Raw genomic sequence first — 21,461 nt, forward strand, 5'->3', positions numbered from 1 at the left:
GTATAATGTATGTATTACATGGGTATACATGTATTATATGTATTATATAGGTATGCATATATTATATATTATATATGTATACATATATTATATAGGTGTACATATATAATATAGGTGTACATATATATTATATAGGTGTACATATATACGAAACTCAGAAATTCTATTTTTAACATATGTGTGTGCATGTATCACAAAATAGAATTTTTCAGTTTCACGTGTCTCCCTAAAGATCTATTTACTTTTGGTTTACCTGAACAACTAATTTGCTTCTTTTCAGGTGTCTATGCTAACCATTGTGTAGGAACAAAATCTGAGGAGGGGGAGACTAGGCTTCTCAGAGTAAATTCTTCTGAAAACCATAAAAAATGATAGGTCACATCCTGATGATGGAAGGGAGTTAGATATAATATAAACGTATTAGAATGAGAAAAGCAGTTTGGCGAATGCCCTTGACTATGAGGGCAATCACCCCTTAGTATAAGGAATAAAAATGCAAATGCCTTCCATGACCAGGTGAGTTAATACAAATCTGGTTGCCCACACAGGCCAGGACACTGCATACTCAAACAAAAAATTGGCATCCTTTCTATTGACTTCACTTTATTGCCCATTTACCTCTTATCACCAGAATTTAATTAAATTGTGTAAAGTTTCCAATAGCAAGAGCTTTAAAACTAATCAGCTTTTCAATGAACATGCTAAACACTGGGCTGTATCAAGAGCTTGTGGGTCTTTTCCTATTTCTGCAGCCCTAGAGCTATCCAATGGATGGAAACATCCAACAGATGGAAGCAGTGTGGTCCATTCCTTCACCTACCTGTTCCTTTCCCGTGGACACCTCAGTGCAGAACAATCTGTAACCTTGGACTGGACCATTTGCATAGGCAGGGGGTTCCCAGGTAATAAGAATTGAGGTAGGTGAGGTAGATACAGCTTGCAGATTTTCTACTGGCCCTGGAACTTGCACTGTATACGAATACATAAATAAAGTGATTAGGATGAGTGGGCTTTCTTTCTCAAAACAAAGAAAACTACATTTTTACAGTTCAATAAAATTCTAGGAGTATGTATTTTAGAATAATATGGAATAAGAATATAAAACTATAAACTCTGGAAACTTTGGAATCACTTCACTTTAAAATTCATAAGAGAGTTTACATTAACCAAAATTGCCTATTTTGCTTTACATTTAAATAAACTGGTAAAGGAATATAAGTGACTAAGATAATGGCAGAAAAGAGTGGAATTCTGAATCAAAATTCTTAGTCTGAAAAATTTGCCACTATGCCACTATGTCTTTGCCTGCATATGGCTAACAACTGCAGAAGGAAAAGAGAAAGTACATTTGGAGTACTTGTACATTTTGATTCTACTTATATTTAAAATAGGTCGTGCAGCTATGGATAATTTACCACAGTGTCTTTATTTAAGTCAGAGTTTTAAAATCTTGCCTGATTCTGGGTTCATTAAATTAATTTTAGCATTTCATTTTCAATTCCACCTTTTAGAATTACATTTAACTTGCCTGCTAACGAAATTAGCACAGGGCCACACTGTTTTTTTTTTTCTTATTTATTTATTTATTTATTTATTTATTTATTTATATTGCAGAGACAGAGTCTCGCTCTGTTTCCCAGGCTGGAGTGCAGTGGCATGATCACATCTCACTGCAACCTTGAACTCCTGGGGTCAAGTCATCCTCCTCTCTCAGCTTCCTGAGTAGACAGGACTACAAGCATTCACCACCATGACCAGTTAGTTTTTTATTTTTATTTTTTCGTAGAGACCAGGTCTTACTATGTTGCCCAGGACAGTCTTGAACTCCTGGCAAGCGATCCTCTTGCCTTGGCATCATGAAGTGTTGGGATTACAGGTGTGAGGCACCATGCCCAGCCCAGGTACCTTAAGATTGTGAAACTTTTAGATTTTAGAGAAGTAACATGGTATCTGTGCAGGGTTTTTGTTTTGTGTTGTTTTGGTTTTTCCCTAATGGAGTCTGTAGTAGCACCTTGTTAATCAAATGTGACTATATATTTGCAGTAAAGCATATGATACTCACATCAAATTGATTACATTGTTAATCAAATGTAACTATATATTTGTAGCAAAGCATATGATATTCATGCCAAATGGGCTTATTAAAGACTATGGGTTAGGTTCAGATGCAGAAAGAGTTAAGAAAAAGCTTCCATTTTGATTCTTTGCAAGTTTTGTATTCGGTCATAATTTTATATTCCTGAATATGGACCTGCATATGGCTTGTAAATGGTAAATGCAACGGGCACATTATGGTTACCTAAAATCAATAAATGACATCACCATTGTGAGTTTAACTATAGCCTTACTTAATAATGTTGTCTGTGTATTTTCCCCAACCTTGGATACCACCTAGCTTTGGACAGATATACATTGTGGGCCTGTAATACAGTTCTGAGAGTTTGAACTTCCATAGCAAAAATAGCATAGGAAAAACTGACTGGCATGTATCTGATGATATACTTCTTACATCAGTGTGGAACCTAACAGCATATCTCTGCATCATTTTTCAAGATTTGTTCCATGGAACCCAGGTCCCTTATGGTATCACTGCTCATACATTCATTTGAAAAAATATCTAAATATTAAAGCACTCCCCTCACCAATTCAGGATCCAGCTTAGGGTCAGGTTTTGTTGCCATGTCTTTTCAGGCTGCTGCGAGATGGAACAGTACTAAATACATTGACTTTCAGGCAATTGATACTTTTAAAGAAACAAGCCCCTTTTTAAAATTAAAATGTTCATCATTTTGAGTGTGTCTTTGTCTCATGTTAGATTTAGGTTGTGCATTCAGACAAATGAAATGTAAATGATGTGTGTTCTCAGGGCATCACATCCAGAGGCACAAGCTTTCTCTCTGCCCTCATTTATGATGTCAAAACTGAGTACCTGGTCAAGTAGAGTTTGAAGGTCCCCTACCCCATCCCAGCCCTCTACTCTACCACTTACAACTAATAAGCAACCCATGGGGGGATAACATTAGGACCATATAAATATGCTTGTTATCAACATTTCCCATAGATTTAGCATCTACTAATGGTTCTTGATGGAGTCAATTTCTAGCATGTGGTTAAAATATAATTTTTTTTTCTATTCCAGCACTTTCTCTACATTTGCTTGTTGACGCTTAGCATTAGACTATAAGCAAAAGTCCACATTTTTCTCTTTCTGTGAATCTTTTATTTCAATGGGCACATTGATTCCTTTTTATAATCTATAATTCATCACTGTCCTTAATTATATTGGTGTTCAAATTTACCCAGATTTAACTAGGGAAGCTCCTTTTAATAGTGTTTCTCTGTCCCTGTGACACGCCCCATCATTTATTGGAGTACCTCTTTTCTTTTTGGCATAATATGTTCCGGGCTTATCTTGATCTTGCCTTGGCTCTAGAAAAAGAATTCCTTCAAGGTTTTCTGGTTCTTTTAGTGGGGAATGGTATAAAGACAAATATTTGAATTCTAGGTGTATAAGTTGTTACTTGAGTGCATTTGCTTCTTGGTCTTTTTAGTGAACAGAGCTAAGAAACATGCTTGCATGCATACATATGCACACACATATACTTACACAAACATTTATATGCATATATACAGATAATACATATATTTCATGACTCCAAAGTAATGCATCCCATTCCACTCCATCTCTATGGGATTTTGTCTTGCTCTCCTCATTCCTCTTTGATGCATTCTTTCACAGAAAGAACTCTTAGAGAATTGTATCTTGGCAGACACTTTATTAGTGTCCCCACTTCAATATTCTTCCAGGAAGAAACTTTTTCTATGAAAAAGCTGTCTGTTTCAAAAAGGAGACTTTAAGAGACAAAGTTGAACAAGGAGGAGTCTTAAAGTGTACAGTGTTGCTTTAGTATTGTGTTATAACAAAGTATACATTTTTCTTAATGGGAAAAAGGTGAAACAAAGCAAACCAAAAATATGTCCACTAATATTGTTCAAGTGGATTGTCACAGTACTGTATTTTAAAGAAAAACATAAATAATTTTTATGCTTGTATTATTACTGATATATTCACAAAGACAGTGCACATATCTCAAGAGGGGACATTTCTGATTCTGAACCTATTATTCCTCTATAGAAGGCAGAGAAAGGAGGGAGAGCATTGAGACTGAATAACCCGTTAAGATATATGCTGTATGTGAGAGATCCAGAGTTGTTATGTGGTGCACATAGTGCATAAACATGTGGCCCAGTTGATACGTAAAGTACTCATTGAATGTGTTCCTTCTTGCTCTCTTGTGGCCACATGGAAAGGGTGTTGTTTGTTGTGAACATGGCTCGATCTGGGAGCAGAGATTTGGATTTAAAAATGACCCAACTACAAGGGCATCACTTCTCCTTTGAGTTGTAACACATTCAAAGCAGGTGACAGCCCAGCCCTAGTTTCCCAGACAGAACCACTCCAGGAGGACTGAGAGATGACTGGGTATCTGGGGGAACGGAAAAGGAGGCAGTGTGTGGGAAGTTTCTGCTCATCTCTCCCACTAGAGCCCATCTCTCCCAATAGAGGTGATGGGAAACAATTCAAATGGACTCCAAGTTTCAAGGGGCAAAAGAGAAGAAAATGCACCTCATCTGATCCATCACATGCACAGTAGGTGGCAAATTTGCCGAGAAGGAAGGAGTGTGAGGTGTGCCCATGTCACTCAGAGTTTTCTGAGGTTCCAAGTGTGGCACAGAAGAGAAGCTGCAAATTAACTGTTCATCCAGAGTGAAACCTATGAGAATCTGGAAGAGCAAGCTGAGAGAGCTGCCTAGCAAGGTAGGGGCTGTGTATGGTCTGGAGTGGGAGGGCGTGCACAGCCTTACCTGACCATGACTCTGAGAATCACTGAGGCTTGGAAACTTATGGGAATCAGATATGACAACCATACAGACACTTCCATCAGGCATTGTGGGGGAAAACAGACTACAGGGATATCTGCAGCTCAAAGCAGTATCCCCATAAGAACAAACATGAGGCCATACTCCTCTCCTAAGCCTAGCGAGGGCTGCTCAGCATCCTGGCTCTTTGCCCCAGGAGAATGGTCAGTACACATTCCATTGAGTTGTCCAAATAATTGCAAGACTGTCTTTTCCACAAGGATATGCACAATGTTGCTACACAGAAAGCACTCACTAAACATCAGTCAAATGAATGATTTTATATACAGCTACAAATGTTACCATAAATCACAGGCCTAAAACACATTATGTAGTCTAACCCATTTGATTTTGTTGATTCATCACTGTTACTAAAAGGGATCACAAAAGAGTGTTTTCCTCATACTTCTGGTATGAACTAAAATCAGTACATGTGCTATGTGTTTGGTGCGCTTGTGAGCCTGTGGGCACTTTCCCCATCTGATAATTCCTTTATATCTACATAGCTTAATTATTATCGGTGGGGAAACATCAGGCAGTAAGTATCGTAATTTGGACTCAGTTTACACTGGTAGTGCCAATCCCAATACCCTGTGCATCAACTGCACTCTTCTGGATCATTTAGTTTAAGTATTCACAACAACTGGATGCATTTTTATCAATTGCCAGCCAAATGAGAACATTCTATTTGTTGGTGTAAAGTTTCTAATTGCCTTTTTATTCCCTGAGAAACGACTGCCCTTTGGTACTAAATTATTTCCTACTTCAACTTTTTTGTTTTAAAATTTATTTTGTGATCTGATTTTCAAAATATTCTGTTAAAATAAAAATTTCATAATTGTATGATTTGAAAAAATATGAATACCAAAATATACATATATTTCATATAAAATATCAGCCCTCTGAAATAGACCAAAGTAGTGCTTACCTGTTAGATACTCTTATTTACTGCATTCCTGGCTAGTGTCAAGGCTCTTTGTTTCACTTAAGCTACTAAATGCTTACTCGTCTTCACAAAAATGCCAAAAATTAAAATTCATTATTTCCCTAATATTTTCCCTTTGATATATATATATATATGGCTTTATATAGATGAAGAATATATTATTTATGTTAATTATGGAGATATGTATAGGTATGCATGTACATATATATACTTATACATTTATTCAGATCCATATCCATAAAGTATATTTTAGTATAACTTATATACTTTTACATATGTGATGCATTATATGCACATGAGCTGCAAGAGAAAATGAAATAAAGGGAGACTCAAAAATGTTCAACAATGAGGTTGCATGCAGTGCCTTATGCCTGTAATCCCAGACTTTGGGAGGCCCAGGCAGGAGGATCATTTGAGGCCAGGAGTTTGAGACCAGCATGGCCAACAATATAATACCCTATCTTTACTAAAAATACAAAAATTAGCCAGGCATGGTGGTGGGCACCTGTAATCCCAGCTACTCAGGAGGCAAAGGCAGGAGAATCCCTTGATCCCTGATCCCTTGAACCCCGAAGGTGGAGACTGTATTGAGGCAAGATTGTGCCACTGCACTCCAGCCTGCGTGACAAAGCTAGACTCCATCTCAAAAAAAAAAAAAAAAAAAAAAAGAAAAAAGAAAAAGAAAAAAAAAGTTTCACAATGGGAATTAGATGTGAAATCAATACCGCTAATAGCTTCAGTCTTCCATTTCATTACATTTTAATATGTCAGTCAAGGAACTTAATGGGCTTAACTGCTCATCATTCGAAGATGTCTTTAATATTCCTCACTGATCCCCTCAGTTGGACAATAATTTTGTGGCAAACTGCATCTAATTTCTCCCCATCTCCATTCAAGTTACCTATTTCTTCAAAGAATGGAAAGATTTCAGAATAGATGCATAATCTATGCAAGTAACTCATCAATCAATGTCAGCCTATCCGACTACCTTTTTTAAATTTCAGTATTTCATTACAGTGGAAATTCATTATAACACCTGTATTTCAGAACAAATTAAGTACTTACGTTGGAGTAAATGAGATGTATTACATGTCGCTATTTGTACTGGGAACAGTAATTTTTGACTATATATATAAATTTGTAGTATAACAGAGCACTTTATAATGAGATCTTATTGGATATTAACCCCAATAAGTGACATATAAAAGTTAGCCGAATCTTTAATAAAGCATGATTGATTACATATAATCATATTGAAGACAGAATGTGTGTGTGTGTGTGTGTGAGAGAGAGAGAGAGAGAGAGAGAGAGCAAGAGCGAGCGAGCGAGCTGCTCAGTTTAATGATTTACAATTGATTAATTATAAATGACAGGATGTATGGTTTTTTGTCCGTACTCTACCTATGATAGAAATCTGTCATTAGCATCAAAGAGTCCATGAACAAACCCCTGAAATTATCGCGCACATTAAAAATTGTAATATGTATATTTTTTGAGGAGTAGGGTTCTCAGCTTCTATCATTCTATCTTAGCTTCTACCATTTCTATCCCCCAAATGGTAGCTCCCAATGGATTAGCTATCTCTGATTTCCTTTGGTTCTGAAAATCAGTGATTCTTTATAATCAAATCATTTGTAGTGATTGTTAATTACTTTATAATGGGAAAACATAATTTCACTTTAAAGAGCAATCTTCAACTTTTAATCAAATGCTACTGTTTCAAAGCTAAAATGTGTTTGTGAAATAGACTTCTATTTCATTTTCCAAATCATGGGTATTTCTTTTTTTCTTTTTCTTTTTTTTTTTTTTTTTTTTTTTTTTTTGAGACGAAGTCTCGCTCTGTCGCCCAGGCTGGAGTGCAGTGGCCAGATCTCAGCTCACTGCAAGCTCCGCCTCCTGAGTTTACGCCATTCTCCTGCCTCAGCCTCCCGAGTAGCTGGGACTACAGGCGCCCGCCACCTCACCCGGCTAGTTTTTGGTATTTTTTAGTAGAGACGGGGTTTCACTGTGTTAGCCAGGATGGTCTCCATCTCCTGACCTCGTGATCCGCCCGTCTCGGCCTCCCAAAGTGCTGGGATTACAGGCTTGAGCCACCGCACCCGGCTATCATGGGTATTTCAAAGACATTTGAATTCATCTGCTTTAATTCACCAAATATTTTAGGTTTTATAGGATGTTAGGGCTCCTGATTATCAAAAAGCCACATAGTAGTACATGAATTAGTACACTTTTTATCTTTTCTTCTCTTGCTCTGTTTTCATTCAGATATCTAACCATCTGCCTTCCTGTCTTCACTTTACTAAAAGAAATTTTATATTTGCAATAATCAGACTAAAACCTACATTATGATTTATCAAATATGTTTCTTTAAAAACCTTGGGAGCTTAATTAATCCCTTTCAAAAAAGAATCTGAATATGAGGTTTTCAAAGAAAAAGCTTTAGAAGGATCAAGGCATGCCACTATCTTCATAATACTGAACGAGGCTGATGTCTCCGAGCCATTATACTTATGTTTCTCAGCTGGAAGTCCAAAATGAAGATAAATGTTAGTGTCAGGGAATATGTAGTTGAACATTTGAATATTTAAAGTCTTTTTTAAATGACTGTGTAGTACAATGAGTTCTACTGTTCCTAAATCATCAATTTAACAGCACCGTTAAAAAAAAAAAAAAAAAAAAAAAAAAAAAAAAAAAAAAAAAAAAAAAAACTAAAAGTGGATTTGAAGAAAAACTGTCACGTGTTGTCATTCAAATAATGACCTATAATTCACATAGCCTCAATTCAGGTCAGAATTCTGAGGTTGAGTCTATCCCTTTATTAGTTTGCTAATTTAAAAATGATTCTTGAGCCTATATTTAAAAATGAATAGCAAGGGATCTAAGTAATTATCTGTAGTGATCCAAATGGATTTAGACCACAAACTCCCTTCCTTTAAGCAGCAGCTTCCATTGCTGATGATCCCCTCAATGAATGTGTTTCAAATGCAAGCCATTTCTGAAACTACTTACAGTTATTGATAATAAAGTGTATGCTGTGATTGCCTCTTTGATTTTTTTTTCTCCTGTAGTTAACAGCTTTAACGATATTTCTATGAAATCTGTTTCTATTCTGTATGGGGAATGCAACATCAAAAAGCCTGCAGGCAATGTAATTATTAACATAATGAAACCTCTTTTTGACTGAACTGTACACAGTTAGGAGATACGACAGTAATTTGGCTAGGAAGAAGCACAAACAATAGGGTAGATTTCTATAACAAAACCACAGGAGTCTGCAACATTTAGTTGGAGGAAGCAGTTATTACCTGTTCATTTTACCTCTAGTTTTAATACTTTCTATCTGCTAACACACAATATGCTAAACTGTGCCATTATATACGTGTGTATAAATATATATAGAACAGACGCAGATATGGATAAACACACACATATATAATGTGTGATATAGATGCTGGATATAATTTATATATTACCTTTGTGCACACATATGTATATGCTGAGATATTAATGAATATTTTTGACAACTTAATAGAAAATATTTTAATGACTCCCTGTGAAGAAAATAATCTTCCAAGGAGATTTCTTGTAATTCAACCTAGAACTGGAAACAGTTTGATAATAAAAGGATTACAGAAATTGACCTCCAGACAAGGTCTTTCAGGAAGACAGCTCAGAATTTTCACTAAAACAACCAAGTAGTAATAACCTTGTGAAGTATGTAGAGTATGTTTTTAATGTAGAGCATTTTGAATTTTACTTCGGCAAACATAAGCAATGCCTAGTAATGCAAAGTGTCGTGAACAAGGTAGATTCTGGACTGCATGGTGGAAGCCTCAAATTGTTTCAAGTGCAGATTTCTAAGTAATGTCAAATACAACTTTTTATCATCTAGAAAAACTACCTGCACACATCAAACGGAAGATAAAAACTTAAAGTTTCACCGAAATGTGCTTAAGTTTACATATTAAATGTTACATTTACACATTACTGAAAGTTTGATGTCATATACACCTAACCATACTGACTTAAAAATAATTCCACAGTAGCCTGGGTCTCATTACTCCCCATTGTGATTGAAATGTTTAGATAAAAGTACCAGGTGATTTTAAAGTTTAATAATAATTTATATGCATTCAGCATACAATGCTTTCTCTAGAACTGTGAACTCTTTTACTATGAACTTTTATTATAAATTTTCAAGGAACTTAGGAAGGAGAAAATGCACAGAAAACAACTATAAATGAACAATAGATCATATATAATCAAGGCTAAACATTCTCGGGACAATCGAAACATATAGGAATTCCAGAAATAGATATATTGATGAGATACATAGAAATCTGGGATGGTAATGGGGGGCTTAGTTAAGAACATTTCTTGAAGAACAATTAAGAATGGCATTGATGGATGAATGAAGGATGAATCTGGTGAGACAGGACACATCAGGATGAATGAGTTGAATGGGTAACATCCTTGACATGAGCCTTTCCAGAACAGAACTTACAAGTCGGGAAATGGAGACAAAAACTAGCCTACACCTTGTGGAAGGTTACAGATGATGAGATTTTCAAGTAAAAACAATGAGAATAATTCCAAGATGAACTAAATTAATGATCGCACATGTCATCTCGCATTGAGGAAACCACCTTTTCCCCAAAGCATGGAATTACCATTAAGTTGTTTTCCTAATAACCACCATCAACAAATCAAATCATGTTTTGCCAATGTTAGAAAAATGTAGTCTCTTTCATGAGATTCAAAGAAAGTTAAAAAAAATCATCCATTTTTCTCAAGATGCTCGTCTCAGAAAATTCAGTTTAGGAACAAGTATTCACAGAACTCTAATTTTCAAATGAATTGTCAAGGACTTTTGACAAAATCACATAGAAAAGTCAGAAACTATCTCTTAGATAACTAGTGCTTTTAAAAAATGCTTCAGGTAGGATTGAAACATCTTAGTTTTGATTCCTGAGTCAAAAAACCCCTTGTCCTACTTAATATTAGTGTATCCTTGGGCCAAGTATTAAATACTCAGAGCATTATTTTCTCAGGTATTCATTGTTTCTGTATCACAGAGCTAGCATAAGGATTATATGAGATTATATGAAAAAGCAAGTGTTCAGTATAATATGGTAGCTAATATTGTTACCTGAAATCAAGACCCTGAAGTTTTTCCAAATATTGGCTACCTCATTAGACAATTGGAGGAAGAAGTATTTACTCTTCTTAACTGTCAGTATTGTTAGAAGAACATGAAGAGATGATGTATGCAAAGGGGAGATGGAAAACAGCATTCCATGGATGCCTAAAAGGATGTGGCCTGAATTCTGACCAAGATTATGCTTAAAAACCAAACCTGGGCTGGGCGCAGTGGCTCAAACCTGTAATCCTAGCACTTTGGAAGGCCGAGGTGAGTGGATCATCTGAAGTCAGGAGTTCAAAACCAGCCTGGGCAACATGGTGAAAACCCATCTCTACTAAAAATACAAAAATTAGCTTGACGTGGTGGCACGTGCCTGTAATCCCAGCCACTTGGGAGGCTGAGGAAGGATAATTGCTTGAGCCCAGGAGGCGGAGGTTGCAGTGAGCCGAGATTGTGCCATTGCATACTCCAGCCTGGGCAACAAAGCAAGACTCCATCTAAAAAAAATAATAAAAAACAAAAAACAAAACCAAAAACACCAAATCTGGCCAAGAGAGTCCCTGATAGAAAAGCCAAGATGATCCAGATGTGATATCACCAATATAAATGGAGCCTTTCAACCTCCTCATAAATAATTCACCTTGAGTTTCATTTGTTGTTCTATAGTCTACAGACTATAAATTGATGTTTAATTCTTTAGAAGACTCCCAAGCAGAAACCTTCAGAAAGGACATTTGCTGGCTTCTTCCTTACTTCACATTGACTTGAGACTTGTATATATCTCAAGACTGTATTTCTACACGCAAAAATCTCAGTTCTCTGTAAACAGATATGCATCACAGAGGCAGGTGTCTTCAGCTTATGCGCAACTCAGAGTATTTCCCATGATAATAATGTGACTAATCCCAGCGACCTTTCTCAAAGTTGGCTTGTATTATGGTCAGTAAGGGAACAATCAATATCTGATGTTTGTAGTTTTAACAGAGTAATAAATGACACGTATAGATTGCTTTTATAAAAGAGCCCTGCTGTCATTTATTACAGGAAAAGGAAGCAGTAATCTTTTTTTCAGACAGTCAAGTGAGCACATTTTTCTACATAATGAAAAAAAGATCCCACCTTAAAAGATACCATCTCTTTGGGGAATCAATTTATTGTTTACCTATTTCAAGGCTTTAAAAGATAAGGAACTGCCTTGAGTAAACTGGCTCTTTTGGGAGGGAATATAAATTAAAGAAGAAATGTAGCACTCTATTCTAACATGCAGGTTTCACAGAAGTCAGAGTTCCGGGATGTTTTGATGCACAAGATGCCAGCAAATCCCATCTATTACGTCTTGGGTAACAGAGACCAGCAGTAAAGGATATATCCTCCAGAATCAGAGATTTAGGGTTCAAATCCAGAAGACTCATTCAAGCTATGTGACTAGGATCAAGCTATTTAATGTCTTTGTGTTTAAATTTTCTTATTTAAAAAAAACAAGCAGTGCTTACCATATAAGTAATGTTATGAAGATGAATAATAAATAATTTATGAATTATATTTGGAACAAAGGAAATGCTCAATGACTGTTAACTACTTTTACAGTGTTCCGGGCACTGCGGGGATTTGAGGGGAAAAGAGTGAACACTTCCATAGAACTCACAGTCTTCATATGGCAGGACCCCAAGGTGCAGGGAGGAGAGGAGTCCAAATGAGGTGAGAAAAATTCTTGGGGACAGGTCCATGCCAGGCCTTAAAAGCCTTGGGAGGATATGAATCTTTTATTCTAAAAATCAGAAAGAAATTGCCATTTTAAGCATTTTTCACTCTGTCTGCTGTACACAGAGTGAATTGAAGGGGGGCAGAGATGAGTGTTGCCATACCAGTTGGTAGAACATTCCATAGTCCAGAAGAGAGAAGAAAACAGCTTGAATTAGAATAACGGCTGGCCATGGAGATGAAGAGAAGGGTAGGGATTTAAGAGCTATAGGGAAGGTAAAATCAACAGGACTTGGATTGGAGGTAAGAGAGTGAAGATGATGGAAGCAACAGGAATGACTCCTGCAATACAGATTTTCATAGCTAGGTGCTTCTGGTGTTGTTCACTGATAAAGGAAACATTGGAATAGATTAAACTGGGCATGTGTGTGGGTGGAGTTGTGTGGGTGAGGGAATTCACAGGTTTGGCACCACACTGGCTTTGAGGTAGTTCGCTGTATACAGAGATGTACAGCTGGTTATTCATTCCTGTATGAACACTCATAACCTAACATCTTTCCCCCATCTTCTCTTAATTTACTAAGCTCCCAGTTTGATAATTTCACCTACTTCTATTAATGGGCATATCACAAACTATTTTCTTCTTTATTTCTTCTTCAACTTTCTGCTTTTTCTATTGATGGATAGTCAGCTGCTTTTCAGGAAGATCAGCTAGTCTCCAGATCCTGTGATCACGTTTGTTCTGTTTCCCACCTAACTCCTCTAAACTTACACCTTGATCTTTTTTGAGACACTCAAAATAATTACCCTAATTAACAGATCAGACTGTGCTAAAGTATTTTTTTTCTGAGTAATGTATATGTACATTGAGGAATTTTTGTCACTCTTTCTCCATACTTGAAAAAAATGAGTCCAAGATAAAATATCTTTCCTAATAGCAGCAACAATAAAAATTCCCGGGTACACATCTGACCTTGACAATATGGAAATTAATTTTCACTTTGTGATTTCACTGACATTTATCACTGAGAAGCACCTTTAATGCCCTTACACATACATGCATGCAATGGAAAGATTGATAATCACACAGGGCAGAAAACCTAGTTTCCCTGTATCTCTAAGAAGCATCTAAAAGGCTTCTGGTTCGCTGACTGAACCACCCTGAGGATTAAGTTTATTTTATTTTCAGTATTCAAAAGATAAGAAGTTTATTAACCACATGGAAGATTTGGGCTTGTTCAGAGATAGCAGCAGGAAAACAAATAGACTTCACTGGTAAATCGTCTCACAGAAGTTGGAGAATGACTTTAGGTAAAACTGAATACAGGAACCCTGGTGTGCTGCTCTGGATCAAAAATTCCCCTTTCTCTACCCAACCCCACTGGCTTTGCTTTTATTTCTATTGTGACACAAAGAGCCAGACCAACAGGAAAAAAAATCACTGAGTCATGCTCAAGTGCTGTTATCATGCTGAGTAAACACTGAGCAAAATAAGGAAGACAGTTAACTATGAATGTTATTTAGATAACTTTTAGAAACAGTTATTTGAGAAGTGTTAAATTTAACCACTGTATTTTGGTAACTCTAAAACTCAATTTAATTTCAGATTGACAACCTTCTTGGCTTCCTTTTGACTGGACATAAGACACAAGCAATATACATATAAGCAATCACTGTCCAATATCAATGAGCTACAAATACATGCAATGTAAATTTTCTAGTAGGCACATCAGTAAAAATGAAATAAGTGAAATTAATTGTAATATTATACAATTATTATAATATTTTACAATTATACAATTAATATACAAAATATTATACAATAATAAATATCAAAATTAAATATTTTTATAAAGATTGGCAAAAATACTATAAAAATACTAGGTTATAAAGAAAATGTAAAATATTATATCCAAAGTGATAAAAATTAATCAAGCTGTTTAATTTAAACACTCTGTGGCATAAATAAAAATGTAAGTGATATGTTAAATTTATTATTGTATTGGTTTTTCCTCTTAAATATATTAGATAATGAACCATACCACCAGAATTAACATCTACTCATTTCTGGGAGTCCTAAACATTTTTGTGAAGAGCTTGTACTGAACTACAAGCCAATTAACCCTTCTGAAGAATAGAAGTAGTAATCATTATTTTTTATTTCACTGCAAGACCATAGGAGAGGGCTTTGAATCAAGAAAGTCAACTGAGAGTTAAAATCAAATAGGTGATTTATAGCAGATAGTAGAAACTATGTGCCTAGCATGGTCGTTGGCATGATGGTTAGTATAATTCATCCAGGCTGGCTTAATCTCACCGATGTCGTGATTTTTTGTTTGTTTTTGAGATGGAGTCTCACTCTGTCACCCAGGCTGGAGTACAGTGGCGTGATCTCGGCTCACTGCAAGGCTCCCCCTCCCGGGTTCACACCATTCTCCTGCCTCAGCCTCCTGAGTAGTTGGGACTACAGGCACCCACCACCATGCCTGGCTAATTTTTTGTATTTTTAGTAGAGACGGGGTTTCACTGTGTTAGCCAGGATGGTCTCGATCTCCTGACCTCGTGATCCACCCATCTCAGCCTCCCAAAGTGCTGGGATTACAGGCATGAGCTACCATGCCAGGCCAATATTTTAAAAATATTATATTGTCACTGCTATGTTTTCTGAACTAATTTTTATCAATGGTGAATTAATAAGAATTTTAACTCATTAAAGAACTATTGTCAAAATGCAATTAATGTTTATTTTTCCTAAAACAATCATGGCTAATCTTAGTTTGTGTACACACACACACACAGAGTTGGCAGTATAGTAGGAATATTATGCTAGGTTCAAACTCTGGCTCTGACACTATTAGTTTTGTTGCATTTAATTTAGTCACATCTAATGTAGGAATTGGGTTGGGCCATTAATTCTTGCTTACAGGATATTTAACAGGTCAAAGTATTGCTATTCATCTGAAGCTGAAAGATTTTAAGGTGATGGCACACAATTACTGTTTCAGGCCACAGCTGTTAAAAACCAGAGTCTTGGCCAGCATGTTGGCTCATGCCTGTAATGCCAGCACTTTGGGAGGCCAAGGTGGGAAGATCACCTTAGGACGGGAGTTCAAGACCAGCCTGACCAACATGGAGAACCCTGATGTCTACTAAGTATATAAAATTAGTCAGGTGTGGTGGTGCATGCCTGTAATCTTGGTTACTCGGAGGGCTGAAGCAGGAGAATCACTTGAACCTGGGAGGTGGAGGTTGTGGTGAACCGGGGTCATGCCATTGCACTCCAGCCTGGGTAACAAGAGTGAAACTCTGTCTCAAAATAAAATAAAATAAAAGAGAAATCAGAGTCCTGATGTTGGCATCAGCGTCTGGAAGAAAACCATTATGGGGTTTTTATCAACTGAAGGTCAAACAGTAGAAATCCAAGCATGTGGTCAATGTCAGTAACAGATCTCACAGGCACCTTCAGCAAAATCTGTTACTTGGCTAACTTCATTCACTTATTAGTTTCCTTCAGGCCACCTAAGCAGTTTGCAGTCCTTAATATTCAGAAAGTGTTATGTCCTACAGTTTACAAGGCAGGGTTAGAATTCTGAAGAGCAGAAGAAGGTAAGAGCATATCAAATATGATTTTAAGGACACTATGGATGTCTTTTAATATCAACATTTCTTCTTTGAGAGGCAGTGACTGAAACGGTTTTTAAAATGAAAAATATAGTTTGCTAATTAATGTATATACATGTATACACATACATTTTAATTTTCTATATATATACATATATGCTATATGTACATATACAATTATATATAATTATATATATGTATTATATATGGAAAAGTTTATAAATATGTATATAATTATGTTGTCATTGCTATGTTTTAAGCTGCCTGTGAAAACTTACTAACATTGACCACAGGCTTGGATTTCTACTGTTTGATCTTCAATTGATAAAATCCCTAAAATGTTTTTCTTCCAGACATGAATGCCAATATCTGGACTCTGATTTTAACAGCTATGACCTGAATACACACACACACACATATATACACACACACATATCTATACATACACACACATATCTACACATATACACACATATATATACATATACACACACACATGCACGTAGAGACATACAAGCACAATATATACTTCATAGTTGGCTCAGTCCTCTAACAGATGACATTGAACCTTACTAAGAATTTGTAAGAATTTTTACTAAAATTCACAGGGCAGTACATCGGGTTGAATAGTACTCCAAAAATTCATGTACACCCAGAACCTCAGAATGTGACCTTATTTGATCAAATATCTTTGCAGATATATTTAGTTAAGACAAGGTTATACTAGATTTAGGTGGATCCCAAGTGCATTATAAGAAGAGAGGAGGACTCACAGAGACACAGATAGGAGAAGGCCATGTGGAGATGCAGGCAGAGACTGAAATTATGCAGCTACCAGCCAAGGAATGCCAAAGACTGCCAGAAACCACCAGAAGCTAGGAAGAGGCAAGGAAGGATTTTTCTGAAGCACCTTCTGAGGAAATATAGCCCTGCTGACACCTCGATTTCAGACTTCTCGGCTCCAGAATGGTCAGAAAATACATTTTGTTGTTTTGAGACACTAAGTTTGTGGCAGTTTGTTGAGGTAGCTCTAGACAAATAATACAACACCCAAATGGGTTAACAAGTTCACTTACTTATTTCTAAGGGAGACACTTGAAAAATCAATGAAAATGAAATAAATTGTGTAAGATCAGTTAGCAGTGTTCCTTAATGAGGCTTCTCTAGTGCCCCTTCACATTATCCCAATACGAGCAGTATGATCCTTATTTTATAAGAATTTGAGAATCAGAAAGGGTAACTGGCTTCCCCAAAAGCAAACAGCAGAATACAGAGAAAATCTCAGTCTAGAACACAGATCTTTTGCTTATATTTTAAGTGATATTTCCATTTCAGGAAGAGAAACTGTCATTATTGTAAGCCCATTGTTTAGGATAAGCATCCCTGTACTTAGGAATCTAGACATAGGCCTTGGGCTCTCACTAATGCACTGACATATTCTATGGCTAGCCTTAAAAGCTCTTGTCCCCAGGTTTATGGGTTGCACATTTCAATGGTTGGAATCTACTATCTTAAAGTATTTATGGATTTAAAATTACATTTCAGGGCACTGGGAAATGTTTCAGACTCTGGGTACCCAGAGTTAATGGAGGCTTGACTCCCAACAGTAAGAAAAAGGGTTAAAAAATGAGATGTCAGAAGCAACTTCCTCTAGTAGAATTCTAGGACCCTTCCTGGGACAGAAACCAAGCTTCTGGTACAATTCTGATATAAGGAGATTCAACTTCTGGATCATCCCTGAATTGACATCCCATTAGAATTCAATTTCCTGTTCAATGAACATAGGCAAAGTACACATCAGAAAACCAACTGGTTCTGGGCTAACATTTATTTTGGCACTGACCTGCCCTTTTTGGATGGGTTCCTCAGAAAATCTTGGCAGTTGGAAGACTGGGTTGCTGATCTGAGGCCTTCTTTTAGTCAATTCCCATCAAATTACACTTCATTAGCCTGACCCAGGGCAGCGGGGGTAGAGGGGGGTGTTCTAAAAAGGAGGCTTCTTTATGAATGACAAATATTCAAGCATCTTAGTACACGGCACTGCACATATCCCTGTAACATATTCATTAGGGACATGTAGGGCACAGATGTTTTACAATTTATGACATGAAGAATGACCCAATGGTTTTTCCCCAACTGTTCATCTTTGCCACTATTAGAATCTAAGTACTGCATTGCATTGGTCATTGGCCTGCTCGTATGTGGCATTTTCTTTTATTTTTATACTTAAAGAAATCCTGGGAACTTCCTTTGATCTCATAGCCTAATTAGGTAAATAAAATCTGCAAACATTTAACAGTTAAACTTCATGAATTAAAAAAATAGTAATTCTTGATATATTCCCTAAATCTCTCTCCTCCCTACGCACCCTGCAAATTAGTTCCATCTCCAGTTTTTAGATCCCATGAAATGGTAACAACCACTCACCCAGTTTCTGAGGCCCAAAATCTGAAACACAATTGGACTCTGTCTTTTCTCCCATCCCACCTGCAGCAGCAAGTCTTGTTTCTATCTTCCAAAGGCATCTTGGATTCTACTAGTTCTTTACTCTTCTGAAATTACCAGGCTACCTGAGCTATCTCATCACTAAACTACTGTATTCATCTTTTCTCTGTTCTCTTTGCTTCCAATTTAAAAATGAAAATTAGGTCATTTCAATCCCTCCTGCATAAATGTCCCCACTCCCAACTAAGTACTACATCTTGATTCCTTATTATGGCTTCCAAGATTTTCATGACTGAGCCCTGCTACTGCTTGACTTTACCTCCACCACTCTCTCTCTTGCTTGCTCTGCTGCAGGACAGTAGTCTTTTGTTCTTCCTCTCCAGAAACTTGGCACTGCTTATTTGCTTTGCCTGAAATGTCCTGCCTCACAGGTGTCTGCTGCCACCTTTTCACATTCTTTCAGGTGTGCCTCTACATATCCCTTCTTTAGCAAGGCTTTGACCTTCCTATCTAGAATCATCCCTATCCTATTCATCCTACGTCCTCTTAAGCTGTTTTGTGCTTCTGTGGGCTTCACTTTTTATTTATTTATTTATTTATTTATTTATTTATTTATTTATTTATTTATTTATTTATTTTGAGACAGAGTCTCACTTTGTTGCCTATACTTTTCAGTACTCAGAATTTTATTTCTGAGCGCCCACCCCCTGAAAATACAGTTTGGAACGCTTGCATCTTGAGCATTTAAATATCCTGTATTTCATCAGATCTTAAGAACTCCCTCATGAGGGTGGAGCCAATCATGGCTCACTGCAGCCTCAAACTCTCAGGCTTGGGCAATCCTTTCATCTCAGCCTTCCAAGCAGCTAGGACTACAGACACACACCACCACAGTTGGCTGATTTTCCCATATTTTGTAGAGACAGGGTTTCTTTACGTTGCCTAGGCTGGTCTGGAACTCCTGAGTTTAAGGGATCTGCCCTCTTTGGCCTCCCAAAGTACTGGGATTATAGGCATGTGCCACCACTCCCAGCCTATTTGCTTATTATTACTCTTCATCATTAGAATATAGATTTTATGAGGATAAGTACTTTGTCTTTTTTATTACCGAATTCCCAGTCTCAAGAAACAGACTGTAGTCCATTGCAAGCATGCAATGAATTATTTGTTGAATGAATGAACGAATAAATGAATGAATGAAGAGATGAGGAGATTCAAACTAATTTGGAGGGTGAAATATGAGCTTAAGAAGACTGAAAGTTTGATCCCTGTGATGAATTAGACAGGATAGGCTTTTTGCTCTTGGAAATATTTAATCAAAATCTTAAAGGAAAAATAAAAGGGACTTACGAAATAGCCTAATGGATAAGAACAGCATTTCAAACATATCCAAAAAAAAAAAAAAAAAAAAAAAAAAAGAAAAGAAACACAGACACAGAAATTAGCAAATTATCTGCAGCATTAAGGAGCATCATTATATGAGAAATAATTAAAATCAAGTAATGGAGTTATAATGGATGATTATAACAGAAGCTCGTATTTATTGAGGGCTGACAATGCACCAGGAAGTAAGTATCTAATTTAATCCTCAGAATAACCATTTGAAGATGCACAATTGCATTACCATCCTAAATATTTTACTTTAATCTTTACAGCATCCTTGCAAGATAGAGTTTATCTCCATTTTACAGAAGAAAAGCTAACTTAACCCAGTTAGCTGACAAGTGAAAAAGCTAGAATTCAAACCCAATCTCATTTCTAAATCCTTGTTTTTAAACATGTCATTCTACTTCCATTTGGATGACCTGGAACACCAATTATAGATTTAAATAAGAGGACAATGTACAAGTTACTACCACTGACCATGGGCTTGGAGTTCCATTGCTTGACTTTCAGTTGATACAAATCTGTGGTCATTTCCTTCCAGCAATGAGTGACGACATCTCAGCTTTGACTTTAACAACTACAATTAGAAGCAGTAATTGCCTGTCATAGGCTTAAAATCTTTCTCTTTTAACTCACGGTAATCTCCACTCCCTGCAGAATAGCCTGTGATCAGAACTTCTGTCCCAACTGAACTCCTCATTGCATGGGATCTCGGGTTCCCCAAGGAGGAAAGATTGGGCAATTAAAGTAACATAATGTAAGAACATTGGAGTTAAAGAAAAATAGTTAAAGTCATATTATTGACTTTTTATGTAACATGTAAAATTCATCATATATTACAGCAAGCAGAATATAACCTGCAGTTAAAAGAATCCATAAAATAGTACAGTAATTTAAAAAGGAGCTTTACTTAAATTTGGTGGAGTGTTATATCAGATAATTCCTAAATATACTAAAATGTTCTATGCTAAAAGACAATATGGTTTGTGCATTAAATTATATCTGCATTAGATTATGCATTAATTATATACTGAAACTTTGTAACACTAACTTTAGGTTAAAAAAAGGAAATAGGGCCGGGCACAGTGGCTCATGCCTGTAAATCCAGCACTTTGGGAGGCTGAGGCGGGCAGATCACGAGATCAGGAGTTCAAGACCAGTCTGGCCAACATATTAAAACCCCGTCTCTACTAAAACTACAAAAACTTAGCCAGGTGTGGTGGTGTGCACCTGTAATCTCAGCCACGTTGGAGTTTGAGGCAGGAGAATCACATGAGCTCGGGAGGTGGAGGTTGCAGT

General features: G+C 36.6%; 1 protein-coding gene across 1 annotated transcript in view; it reads right to left on the bottom strand.

Annotated features, from left to right (window-relative positions):
• DCC (DCC netrin 1 receptor) overlaps positions 1-21,461 on the bottom strand; it is a 1,242,672-nt gene that overhangs the window by 339,311 nt on the left and 881,900 nt on the right. Inside the window, exon 10 of the mRNA XM_030926166.1 lies at positions 821-969. Coding sequence (XP_030782026.1) covers positions 821-969 — 149 coding nt within the window. The remainder of the gene's footprint in view (positions 1-820; positions 970-21,461) is intronic.

The sequence above is a fragment of the Rhinopithecus roxellana genome, chromosome 21 (assembly GCF_007565055.1).
Source record: "Rhinopithecus roxellana isolate Shanxi Qingling chromosome 21, ASM756505v1, whole genome shotgun sequence".
Taxonomy (NCBI): Eukaryota; Metazoa; Chordata; class Mammalia; order Primates; family Cercopithecidae; genus Rhinopithecus; species Rhinopithecus roxellana.